The sequence below is a fragment of the Rattus rattus genome, chromosome 2, assembly GCF_011064425.1.
Source record: "Rattus rattus isolate New Zealand chromosome 2, Rrattus_CSIRO_v1, whole genome shotgun sequence".
NCBI lineage: Eukaryota > Metazoa > Chordata > Mammalia > Rodentia > Muridae > Rattus > Rattus rattus.
The window spans coordinates 4796024-4807628 of record NC_046155.1 but is presented as its reverse complement, the minus strand read 5'-3'; the positions used below and the strand labels follow the sequence as shown (position 1 = coordinate 4807628).

The window sequence follows — 11605 nt, the reverse complement described above, 5'->3', positions numbered from 1 at the left end:
AGAGGTGGGCTGGATGGAAGGATGGGGGCTGCCTGCATAAGGGAAGCCTGTCTGGGACACAAGGCAGGGGACCGTGGAGCTGGTAGACGTAGAGAGAGAACCAGCCATTGAGCTTCTGAGAAGAAAGAATTGGGAGTGCTGGCTCCTTATCTCTGAGGACTCTGGAAAAGCTATTGTACCATCACCCACCCCATGAACAGGAGTGTCCATACACCCCAGCAGGGGATCTACCCTCCAGGGTTATCAGTTAAACTGGAGTGGCCAGTGGTGTCTGGGGTTTCATTGCTGAAACCAAAGGAAAGAGCTTTGGATATCAGCCGTAGCTGGCACCACACACCACTGGATGACGAGACAAGCCGATTGCACTGGTGAGAGGGTGTCATGCCGTGAGCCCCGCGCAGTGGATGGTGATGCCTGCCCATTCCACTCGGGTCACTTCATGGCCACCCTTGGTAGGCAGCGGTGGGAAGCAGCAGTAGCTGCAGCCTTCATCTCACCAAGGATGCTTAGCCCCCTGCGTGTGTATCTACATTCCTAGGACCACTGGGCTGCACTCCCTGGCTGCCTGCTTCATCCCAGCATATTCTGTGTCCTTCCCATCAGCCTACCTGAACAAAAGCTCGCTCCCCAGTGCTTCTGAGAACCAAAGGGAAGCACTCTTCCACCTCGACACCCTTTGGCCTTTTCCAGGAATGCTGAAGGCCCCACGCCCATTCTCCTGGATGCCATGTGGCTATGGGAAGAAGGGGTCTACCGGTTCCTGAATTCCCACATCTGTAGCAGGCTCGGATGCTTACATATGGAGCTGGGCTGACAAAATACCTTTCTGGACCCTGCCATCAGTTTTGCCCAAGATGAGGGCTGTGACTTTATAAGCCTCTTCTGGCTCTGGTGCTTCCTTAAACTCTCATGGCGAAGGTGACCTGGCAGGGATCACTGGGCCTCCCTCCTTACATCCCTTTCTGCTTTCATCATTGGGTGGCACCATTCAGGCCAGGTGTCACTTAACTCTCCACCTTCCAGAAGGGCAGGGGCCCACCTGGCACCAAAACAGCCAACATGAGACCCAAAAGCAGACCTGGGTCAAACCACCTGTCCCCACAGGGTTTGCAAACAATACTAGTCATGAGCAGCTGCCACCCAGAGGACATCACAGGAGTCTAGCCAGGCCACTCAGGTCTCCTGGGACTGTGTGAAAGGCCACCTTGGGTCTTGGCCCTAACACTAAGCATTGGCTCTCTGGGCGCTTGGCAGCACCTAGGAACGGTGATTCACCCAGAGCAAACACCCATTTGCGCCAGACGAGGGGCAGTGAACGCCGGCTCTGTTGATCTTCCATCTGCAAATAAGCGAGAGGGTGAGCTGGCAGCGACAGGCCAAGAGCCGCTTCTGATCAGTGGCCGCCACTGGCCTCCCTGACGCCAGTGGCTCTCACTCTGCTTTTGGCTGCCACCCGCGAACACCCTTCCCTTTGGGAGTCCCAGTTGGTGCCAGGGCCAGAGATGCTACCAAACACCCTGGGTGCAGAGGACAGGCTGGATCCCACATGGCTCTGGGATCAGGATGGCACCCCCCCCCCCGACTCCTGTCCTTAGGGCCAAGAAAATATACAACAGAGAGCTGGGATTTTACCAATTTTATTTCTAGATTTTTTTTTTTTTTTCCTGGACCATGCTGGTCACATGTCTGTGCTGGGAAGTGCCATGGTGTGTCAACCAGAAATACACAAAGCCAACCTTACCACCAGCCAGAGCCCCTCAAAGCCATTCATGTCACAGGGCAGACTGTGTGGATCCACCAGCCTTTGGCCCTTTGGCCCAAACTTCACCCCATCACCATGGACACAGCGGCCCTCAAGGGTCCTGCCTGGTTGGGACGCCTCAGCTAAGCTGGTGGTGACCCTTTTGGTTTGGCAGCTTGCTAGGGAACCTGGGGCCTACAGCATTGCGGCTGGCTTTACATTAGCACAATGCTGTGAGTAACACAAAACAAGACAGAACACTAGAACCTAACAGATTAAATGATGCACCAGAGACTCAGAACAAATCTCTCCGGGCCCAGCAGCATGGTGGCATGCACAACAGGCCGCTACAAGTAACAATATTGATAACTAACAGAACACAGTTGCCCTGACTGCTGTGATGCTATGTCCCAGATCAAATGAAGGCCCAGCATGACAGGATGATCCCCAGCAGGGTCCCAGGGTCCCTGGAGGCAGACCGCCCCACCCGCCTGCCAGGCCTATGCATGGCTAGGTGATACATGAGGTATTGTGAACAGGAACCTGTTTTTTTTTTTTTTTTTTTTTTTTTTTTTTTGGGGTTTTTTTTTTTAAACCAGGGGGGCCTTTGGGGGGTTTTTTGGGGTAAAAAAATAATTTTCCCCCCCGGGGGGAGGGGATTTTTAAAAAAAGTTAAAAAAAACAAAAAAAAATCCCAAAAAAAAAAAAAAAAAAAAAAAAAAAAACAAAAAAAAAAAAAAAAACAAACCAACAACAACAAAACAAAACTGACCCTCCAATAGCCCGAAAACAACGTGAAGATACAAAGCATTGCGAATCTGGTTCCGAACGCCGGGGATCCTGGGAGTCATTGGTAGCAGCGCTGTGAAAGGAGCCGCGGCCTGTCCCGTGTGGTCCCTACCCTCCATACTTCTTCTCTCACATCCCCTCTCCAGCCACCCGCTCTCCACCTCCCACCAACACATCCTGAACAGAAAGGCACAGAGCCAGAGGTGTGCAAATTACCTACTGTTGCTAACTTGGGAGCGGCGGCAAGAACGTGCCAGGCTCAAGACTCTTTTGGAGTCCCCTAATTTTCCTCAGTTTGGATGGCTCTCCAATGGGGCCAGTTGGGTTGGGAAAGTCAAGGAGACCACATCTCCGTCTTTGTGGTTTTTTTTTTTTGAGGACACCCCCACTTGCCCAATAAAAGACCAGTCTCTCAGACACGGCCCTAAACCTTCGCCAGCAGGGCAGAAGGTGTGCGTTTGAATCAAGGGAAGATCACATTGCTTTAGTCACACGGGTCATGGGCAACCTTCCCAATAAATACTCTTCTGTAGCCTTAAGTATAAATTAGAGATTTTAGTGTTTAAAAGCCTCCTGTGTGAAAGACTTAAGAGTCGTCCTGAATCCCCTTGTCCAGGTAATGCCATCACGGTCCCTACTTCCAAACGCCAGCTGGCACCAAAAGATCCCTCCGACTTTGCAGGAAGATCCCGGTGGTACGAGAACAGAGCTTTCTCTTCTCGACCCAACAAAACTTCCCAAGCACCTCATGCTACCAGCCCTACACACCTGCTGTGCACCCATCAGAATTGAGTGTGTGGACATCCCCCAACCATTCCACTAGACCCCCTCCCCCCACACACACACACACACACACACACACACACACACACACACACACACACACACCCAGCAACACTGCCTCCAGCTAGCTGACCAAAAGTGCTTTGAAATGGAATGGTTTTGGAACACGGAGAAGGAAAACATAACAAAACAAACCACACACAAAAGAAAAGCTATGGGTTCAACCTGATGTGAGCGGGCTGCAGGGCCACCAGGCAAAAACCAGCATCTCTCTAAACAGGAACTACAAAACAGGAAGGTTACAAAAATAGAATATATTATGTCACTATTTCATCCCTACCGCTGCGTGGCTGGCTGGCGCTCTGTGAACCTGCAGGTTGTGGGGGGGCAGAGGACCCATAACATGAGCCCTGGAGGGTGCCACACGCCACGAGGCCGCTAGAGGTCGAATCGACCATCAGTAAGGTTAAGAGGTCTGCCCACTCCTGGGATAAAGCACAGGTATCATCAGGTAACAGGGCTGTAGGCACTGAACAAGCAGGGGAGTGAGGTTGAGGACCTTGCCAAAGCTGTGCCTTTTCAGCAAAGCAGAGTACATTTCTCTACCTAAAACCCTTCTACTTTAACAATGGTTTGCTGTATTTTTTTTCCTTCTTTTTTTAAAGCAATGTTTCTTAAGCTTTTTTTTTTTCTTAAACACATAAAAGAATCAAAAATCCTTCTCAAGACTTCCTGTGTGTTAATCCTATTCTTAGAACAGACAAGCACATTAATAGAAAACTAGTTGATTACTGGGGTACAGAATTCTATTTTTGTAGCACCCCCCGTCTCCCTATACTCAGGGTGATGCGAATTCTATCTCTCTTTCTCTCTTTAAGACAGCTTTCAGGTATTTTTTTTCTCTTTTGCTTAAATCAGATAGAAAGGAGAAAGATTAAGGAAAAACAACCAACAAAGAGAACAAAACTTCCCCTTCTGGTAACAACACATCCCCAAGGGGGACCTCGTCAGGAGCACCCGGGCTGGCTCCTTTCTCTTCGCGGATGCCACTACTTGGTGACCCCGCCTGCCCGGTGGCCCTCAGATGTCCACATCTCGGACGTCGGTGGGTGTGCAAGCCAGACCAGCTTCTTCCTCCGCCTCCCCTTCCTCCTCGGTGGCCTTGGGATCCATGTTCTGCTGGGCCTGACGCAGGCTTGACTCCAGAAGGGCTTCAATCTGTTCCTGGCAGGCACGGAGGCAGTCCTGGAGAGGCGGGCGGAGATGGAGGGAGTCCTTGTTTAGCCAGAGGCCGGTGGCCAGGGCCTTGACCTGCGAGGCAGGCTTTGCTAAGGGCAAGGCTTGAGGAGACTCCCCAAGTCACCCCCAAACCCAGTGAGGCGAGAGCCGTCAGAGACTAGAAATAGAAAGCAAGAGTGTCCCTTCTGGTCCCCAGCCTGGAGACTTCTGCCTCAGTGCCATTGGACAGTTGGGTATCTGTGGGACACTCAAGTGCTTGTCCACTCTATGTTCTCAGGCCCCCACAACCCTACATGACACACCCTCCCCTAATTCAAGACAGGGAGGTCCCGGGAATGCCACCCTTTGGATGCAATCTCTTTAGGTGGCTCCAGAAGGAGAACCCACGACAGGTTCTACATGGCTGGGGAAGGTGCCCCTACCTCTCTAGGTTCCCCCTATCGGGCTGTACCTTATACTCCCCAAGGAGCATCCATCTCTTCCCCCATAGCTTTTTGCCCTGGGTGGCCTCTGAGGGACGGCAGCTCCAGCACTGGTGGAGCTGGAAAGCATTTCCCCAGCAGGGAGACTCGTGAACTGAAGTCTTGCCTAGATGGGGTGAGGATAGGGCACTGCCTACATTCGAAGCCAGTAGGACTCCTGGGGGAATACGCGGGAAGCCTCCACATCAGAACTCGCCTATCGTTCCCCCTTTGATGAATTCCATGGCTAGAGGGTGGCAGGGCAATGGTCCCATTTCACAGATGGGGAAAGTGAGGTCCAGGTGGGTCTGGTATGGACCCACAGACACCCTTTCCTTCCTGAATCCTGAAGGCTCCCACCTGCCCACACACCCCACTCTCAGTTTTCTGGAGCCTCAGACACTTAGGGGAAGGGGGCTGCATGGTTTACAATTGAGAGGTACAGGAATGAGGGCGCAGGATGCCTCTGTGGTTGATGCCAGACAGGGCAGAACAGCTGTCACACCTGGAAGCCTCTTACATGCAAGTGACTCTGACCTCCGTCGAACCCCCAACTGAAGTTCAAGCCAGAGCTGGACTTTTGCCTGTCCTGTCTATGCCAGCTTGCAATGCCCTCGAGGACACCTTCATGCCCAGAGTTCCAAGCACGATCAGCCATACTCCTCAGCAAAAAGCTACAGTTACTTAGTACCCGTGGTACAGTATGCCTGGTGCAAACCACTCACACAAAGAAAGTTCTAGAATGTGGTCTATACCAGAGTCCTTTGTGGGTCCAACCCCCAACGTCTGCACTGAGAGAGATATGGTCCTAGGGTAGCTGGAGCAGGCCTCAGCTTCACCTGGCACTACCTCCATATACATCACAGGAGCACTGTCACTACACCACATCCCTCTATGCCTGGGAAGACGCCCCTCACAGCTCCTTGTACACGCAGTGCCTTGGTACAGCCCCCACCAAGGTTTCCTGGCCTCTACTCACCGGGTCACACTTGATGACTCTGGAAAGAAAGTGCGTTGTGCGGTAGCAGGAGAGGAAGTTGTTGGGGCTGCCTAGGTTTAGGCCCTGCATCGCGGCCACCACGCTCCCCGCAGCCACCATGGAGGGTGGGTTGGAAATGAACTTCACATCTGCAGCAGAGAGGGACAGAGGTGGCTGTGAGCAGGGACAGTGACAGGCCTGTGAGTCAGCTCTCACCCACAGTGCTCAGCACAGCCTTCCGATGACCGCATCAACTCTGGCTCCCATGGAGACACCTAAGAGGTGCTACATGCACACAGTGCTGCAGCCCTAGACCCCGACGCGACAGAAGATCAAAGAGACTTGAAGGAGCTGAAGGGGAATCAGAAAGCGAGAGCTTCTGTTCTGAGGCAGCCCTCTGGAGACCACCCTGACAGGATACATAGCTTTGTCTGTTAAAGGGACCCAGCAGAGGAGCAATACCTCCAGGTGGCTCCAAGGACTTAGTTCATGCTAGTGACTCCAGTGAACTAAGACCTTGCTATGGAATCAAGTGTAAATCACAAACAGCCCTTTTACAGGGAGCGAGACTCCAACCACCAGCCGGCACGTGGACCGGGAGTCCCCGGCTCCTTCCAGAGTCTGTCTTTCTCCCTCCCACGTTATGTCCTGGAAGGACCCCCTAACATCTGTGCCTTCACACTCGTTGCTGCTGGCACAGGTGTCACCAGCTCAGTTTCCCACTGCCTGTATCCATCCATGTAAGGGTGCACTCCGGCCACCTGTATCAAGAACCCCAACCCTAGCTAGAGCATTGCTCACACAGTCAGGAATGCAGGTCTGGGGGTGTCCGGAAGGGAGAAGTTATGTCCTCCCACCTCCTATAGGGGGAGCCCCTGCCACAGATCTCCTGGCCTTGGTGTCAGCATCTTTTCATTCACTGGGGTATTACTCTGGCCTCTCCCCAAAGTGGTTCCCGTGTGACAAAGGAGCTAGTTGCTTCTACAGGAGAGACAAAGCCTCCAGGCCACAGAACATTGGCTACCGTGGTTCACCAAGCTGTCCTTTACCTCCACCTGTCTCTTAGGGCTCTTCGTGAACTCTATCACAGACAAAGGCCATACAGCGATGGAGGAGCTGAGTCCAGCTGCACCCAGATGTGGTGATTATGACTTCTCTGGGGTCTTGGGAGGGACACGTCGCTTCCAGAACATCCCGGGGGAGGCTGTGCCACTCCATCCTCATGTTATCTCTGAGAAACTCTGCTGCCTCTCTGAAGCCACTTTCAGCTCCATAAAAGGCTGCCTGGAGCTTCCAAAGGCTCTGCTCTCCTCAGAGGAACCCTAGCCAGCTGCCTCCCTGCCTACCAGCAGGGCCACCCCCACCCCTTAGATCCTTCCAGGCTACCAAGGGCCTTAGTGCTCCCATCTGCCACCCCCTCGCTTGGCCCACCCCCGGGGAGGGGCTGACACCCTCAGCAGGTTGTCGGCAAGCCAGAACCCCCACACCCTCACACCAGCAGCTGATCAGAAACACCAGCCACGGGGGGTTGTCACATTTGAGAAGATGTCACTGAAACAGCAGCGTGGGGGAAGACACTACAGGCCCCTCTGACATCACAGGCCTGCCTGAGCTCCAAACAGTTGTAGCAACTGAGGTCTGGTCAGGGCCACCAAGGAAGGGGGTCCTTGGCAGGTGGGAGAATGCCGGACCCCCTCAGCACTGCTAAGCCTCCTGGGGCAGGGTTCTCAGTTAGAGGTGGGGAAACAGCTGTCAGATGTAGTGCTGGGACCACCCCAAAATAGCAGTTTCTCTCTCTCTCTCTCTCTCTCTCTCTCTCTCTCTCTCTCTCTCTCTCTCTCTCTCTCTGTGTGTGTGTGTGTGTGTGTGTGTGTGTGTGTGTGTGTGTGTGTGTGTGTGGCGTGCACTCCTGCATGGCTGTTCACCCTGACTTAAGTCAGCATGTCTACCTGGGGTCTGGGGCCAGGGAGGGTCCCTTGGAGGAGTCACGGTAGGTTTCTCTTTTCTCTGCTTCCAGCCAGCCCTCCCAGGACTCAGTCAAAAAGACCTGGTCTGCAGCACCCCTGGGGTAGGGGAGGGGAATCTCTCTACGTTCCTGAACTGGCCACCCTGCTCTGGGGGATGTATTGTATATAGCACGTGTGACTGAGTCTGGACCATTTGCCCCACCCTTGTAGGCCCCCCTAGTAGGTGGCTCAGCCTGAGAGAAGCTAGGAGAGGGGCTCTATAGCTTTGTCTCCGTGAGAACACAGGCAGGGCAGGAAGCCTAGGAGCAGAGGCAAAAACCTCTTCAGAAAGCATGCAGTGGTTATACCACTTCCTGGCAGTGGAAAGGTTGGCACAGGGAGGCCGGGCCATTCTGTTAGGTCTCCAAGGCACTAGCCAAGACGGTGCCACCCAGTATCACCTATCTCCAACAAGCTGCCTGCACCCCGGGCTCAGAGCAGATAGCAAGGAATGAGGCATTAGCCTGGGAACTGCAAGGAGTCAGATGTGCCCGGGAAGAGTCGGGGCGGGGCCCTACCTGTGGCACAGAGGGCCACAAAGGTCTGTGCATGTTTGCGGATGATCTGCTTGTTCTCATCCGCCTCTGGCATTTTGGAGAGGAAGTGTTCGATGAAATCGTGGGGAGTCATGGCGGCCAGGTTCCATTTGAGCTTGTTCACCAGAAGCAGTTCCATTTGCTGCAGAGAATGAGGAACGCGGTCAAAAGAAAGGCAGATTGATTCAAGAAGGTCTTAAGAGTGGGGCCATCCGGGGGTTGGGGATTTAGCTCGGTGGTAGAGCGCTTGCCTAGCAAGCGCAAGGCCTTGGGTTCGGTCCCCAGCTCCGAAAAAAAAAGAAAAAAGAAAAAAAAAAGAAAAAAAGAGTGGGGACATCCTGGGACCCCATATAGGTAAACAACAAAATGTGCCTGTAGAAAGTCTGAAGGGACAGACAAGCTATGGACAAAAAGACCTCCCACGGCCAGCGCTGCGGCCCGCGCGTCGCTAGGGGGCGCACACCGCCTACAGTTCAGAGCTGTTCCACCGCAGACTCGGTGGGGAGTCCGGAAAGGGGGCGGGCACAGAGGTAGAATGGGGTTGGGATTCTCTGCCCACTGCCACTTCGGTGTCATGCAGTGTGGGTGCCATCCATGGGGCAGGAGATTTGTCCATGGATGGCTGGACCTCCTGCCCCTTAAATCTCCCACCACTCAGGGATCAAGCAGCTAATGGGGGATTACGGGTGGTGGGTTAAGCAGTTACCAGCAACTCCTCGGGGCGGATAGAGTTGTCAGTGTAGATGCACAACTTCTCGGCAGTCAGGGGAATGGTCTCCTTCATCTTAGAGGCCACGAACATGCAGGTGGCCCCCAGAAGCTGCAGGCGGCTCTTCTTCAGGGGCTCCAGAGACAAGAAACGGTCCAGGTAGTTCATGGCCAGTGGGAAGACCTCCTCTTCGCACTTCTGCTCCTCGCAGACCTGCGGGAACCCGGACCCTGACCGTCAACGGGGGAGGGGGGTGTTGCTCGATGTGACCCCGCACCCTTTTTATAGATTGCACAGAGGGATTCCGGTGGCCAATTCCCGGGGATGCGCTCTTGCCCTGCGGGTTCCCAGTACCCACCCATCATGAAACTGAAAGGGAAAGTCCTTGGGCAGCTGGCGCGGCGGATCGAGGCAGTGGTGACCACGGAGACCCCCGTCCCCTGTTGAAATTAGGAAGCCACAAGGCAGGGAATCCCACCGTAGGGTTGGCGGAGCGCCGGGGGCTGGGCACCGCTCAAGCGCACGCGAGACACAAAGGTGGCGTCCCAGGCCGCCGCGCTGCATTTCCCAGACGTCATCTTTTCAAAAAATATTTAAAAATATTTAAAAAATAACTAGGTGCCTAAAAACGGCCTGAAAATAACAATAGGGCGATCCTTGATCCAAGCCGAGGGTCAGGAGCTCGGTGGACATTGGGGGATAAGTCCCAGCAACTCAAACTTCGGGGGCCCCCCTTTTGCTGGGTGCGGGCGCTGTTTGCCTCTGCAAGGGCATTATAACTCACTTTAAAAATTATTTTAAAATATTTTGGAACCCTTGAACCTCCTGTTGAACATCTGAAAATGTGCTTTGGTCCCCCGGCTTGACCCAGACAGGTTCCCCCAAATGCAGACCCGCACGGACAACAGTCAATCTCGGTGACTAGGGGGCCACGCGACCTTGCAGTCTAGCGTTTTCTCTGGGCCAGGCAGCGTGTGCGGGGTACCCAGGGGTCCGTTGTTTGAACAAAGAGTCTCCCACCCCCAAATATTCCTCACAGTGTCCTATTTAGTGACTCCCGGCCGCCACGAGGCCCCTCGTGCCCGTCCCAGCGCCCCTACTGCCACTCTCCGCCCTGCCCCCAATTATTAATAAACACTTTTGCTTTGCAATAAAGGAGCAAAGATGGCGCATAATATTGGCACGAGCGGCCCTTGCATACGTGTCCATGGATATTAATTTAAAAATCAAATCTATGCCCCCTCCCCCCTTAGCTGGCGCTACGCGCAGGGGCGGCCCCCGCTGAGGCGCTGCAGGAATGGGGCACAAGCGGGGGCCACAGAAGCAGCTCAGCCTGCACCCTCTGTGGTGTCTCTGACACGGTCCTCCCTCGAAAGCACCCCTCCCCGACTGCCCCCCCCACCAGGAAAAGAAATTCCTATCGCCCCAACTCCTAAACCTTTCCCGTTCAAAAGGACCCGAAAGTGTCTATTTATTTTGTGAATCCCGAGTCCTAGCAACACACCGGGAAAACTCCGTGACGGAAGGGAAGAGAAGGGAAGAAGATGTCGGTGATAGCAACAAGTTGCCAGGGGGTCCCAAGCTAGCAGCCTGTAGTCTCTCACCTCTAGCATCCAGGTGGCCACGATTTTCCGCATGGATGGCACAATCTCCCTCTGCACGCACTTGAAGTAAGAAACGGAGGGCGCGCAGGTCTCCTCAGTCTTAAGCATGGCTCGCAGCACCCGGTCGTTGAGGAGATTGGTGTCAGGGTACGCGCGGCGGATGGTCTCCACTTCGCAGCACAGGAGCTGGTGTTCCATGGCGCGGCCGCCTGGGGAGGGCTGTGGTCCGGGTTGGGCTCCGGTGTCTGCTGCTGACGCGCGCTGCCTCGCGCTCTACGACCGGTCTCCGGAGCGCGCGTAGTCTGCAGCTCTCTGCTACTGCGCCGACAGCCCTCTGGAGGCTGCAGGACTTTGCAACTTCAACAAAACTCCCCTGTAGTCCGTGTGACGTTACTGTTGTTAAGCAGAGATCAAAGCCGGGCAGAGAAAAAGGAGGGGGGGCGGGCCGAGGCGGGCGCAGGGGGAGGGGGCTCGGGAGCAGTGAGCGGCGGGGGTGGGGGGGGACAAACCCAAAGCCTGCCCCCTCCCCCCTCGGCCTTCGTAGATATGCAAATCGCTGGGACTGCTTCTCTCTAAGCTGGGAAAAGAGCAGGGGCAAGGGCAAAGGGAGGGGGCTTCTTTCCCCAAGTGGGTCCTCTGAGACCTGTGAAGGTGGGGGCAGGCGGCTCTGGACAGGGGGACAGCTAGGAGGGAGGCCAGGCCACACGCAAGCCAAGAAAGAATGTATGGAGGGGGATCGTGGGGGGTGCAAGGACACC

The 11605-nt window shown here is 54.5% G+C and overlaps 1 protein-coding gene across 2 annotated transcripts; it reads right to left on the bottom strand.

Annotated features, from left to right (window-relative positions):
- Nucleotides 1-2911: 2911 nt before the first annotated feature.
- Nucleotides 2912-11346, bottom strand: Ccnd1 (cyclin D1). 2 transcript variants are annotated; one of them, XM_032891312.1, is made up of 5 exons: nucleotides 10848-11346; nucleotides 9241-9456; nucleotides 8517-8676; nucleotides 5993-6141; nucleotides 2912-4624 (listed from the first exon to the last, which is right to left on the bottom strand). In XM_032891312.1, exons 1-5 carry the CDS (start codon nucleotides 11043-11045, stop codon nucleotides 4394-4396), a joined length of 954 nt encoding a protein of 317 aa, XP_032747203.1. In that variant the 5' UTR covers nucleotides 11046-11346; the 3' UTR covers nucleotides 2912-4393. The 2 variants fall into 2 exon arrangements, with proteins under 2 accessions (XP_032747203.1, XP_032747204.1); XM_032891313.1 differs by having other exon boundaries at nucleotides 2912-4558.
- Between the last annotated feature and the right edge of the window lie 259 nt (nucleotides 11347-11605).

Excerpts from the sequence above, each read along its gene's own strand:
- Ccnd1 (XM_032891312.1), bottom strand. The coding sequence starts at position 11,045 with ATGGAACACCAGCTCCTGTGCTGCGAAGTGGAGACCATCCGCCGCGCG. Across the intron at positions 8,677-9,240 it reads TCCGCCCCGAGGAGTTGCTG|CAAATGGAACTGCTTCTGGT; the intron begins GTAACTGCTTAA and ends CATTCTCTGCAG. Across the intron at positions 6,142-8,516 it reads TGTGGCCCTCTGTGCCACAG|ATGTGAAGTTCATTTCCAAC; the intron begins GTAGGGCCCCGC and ends TCTCTGCTGCAG.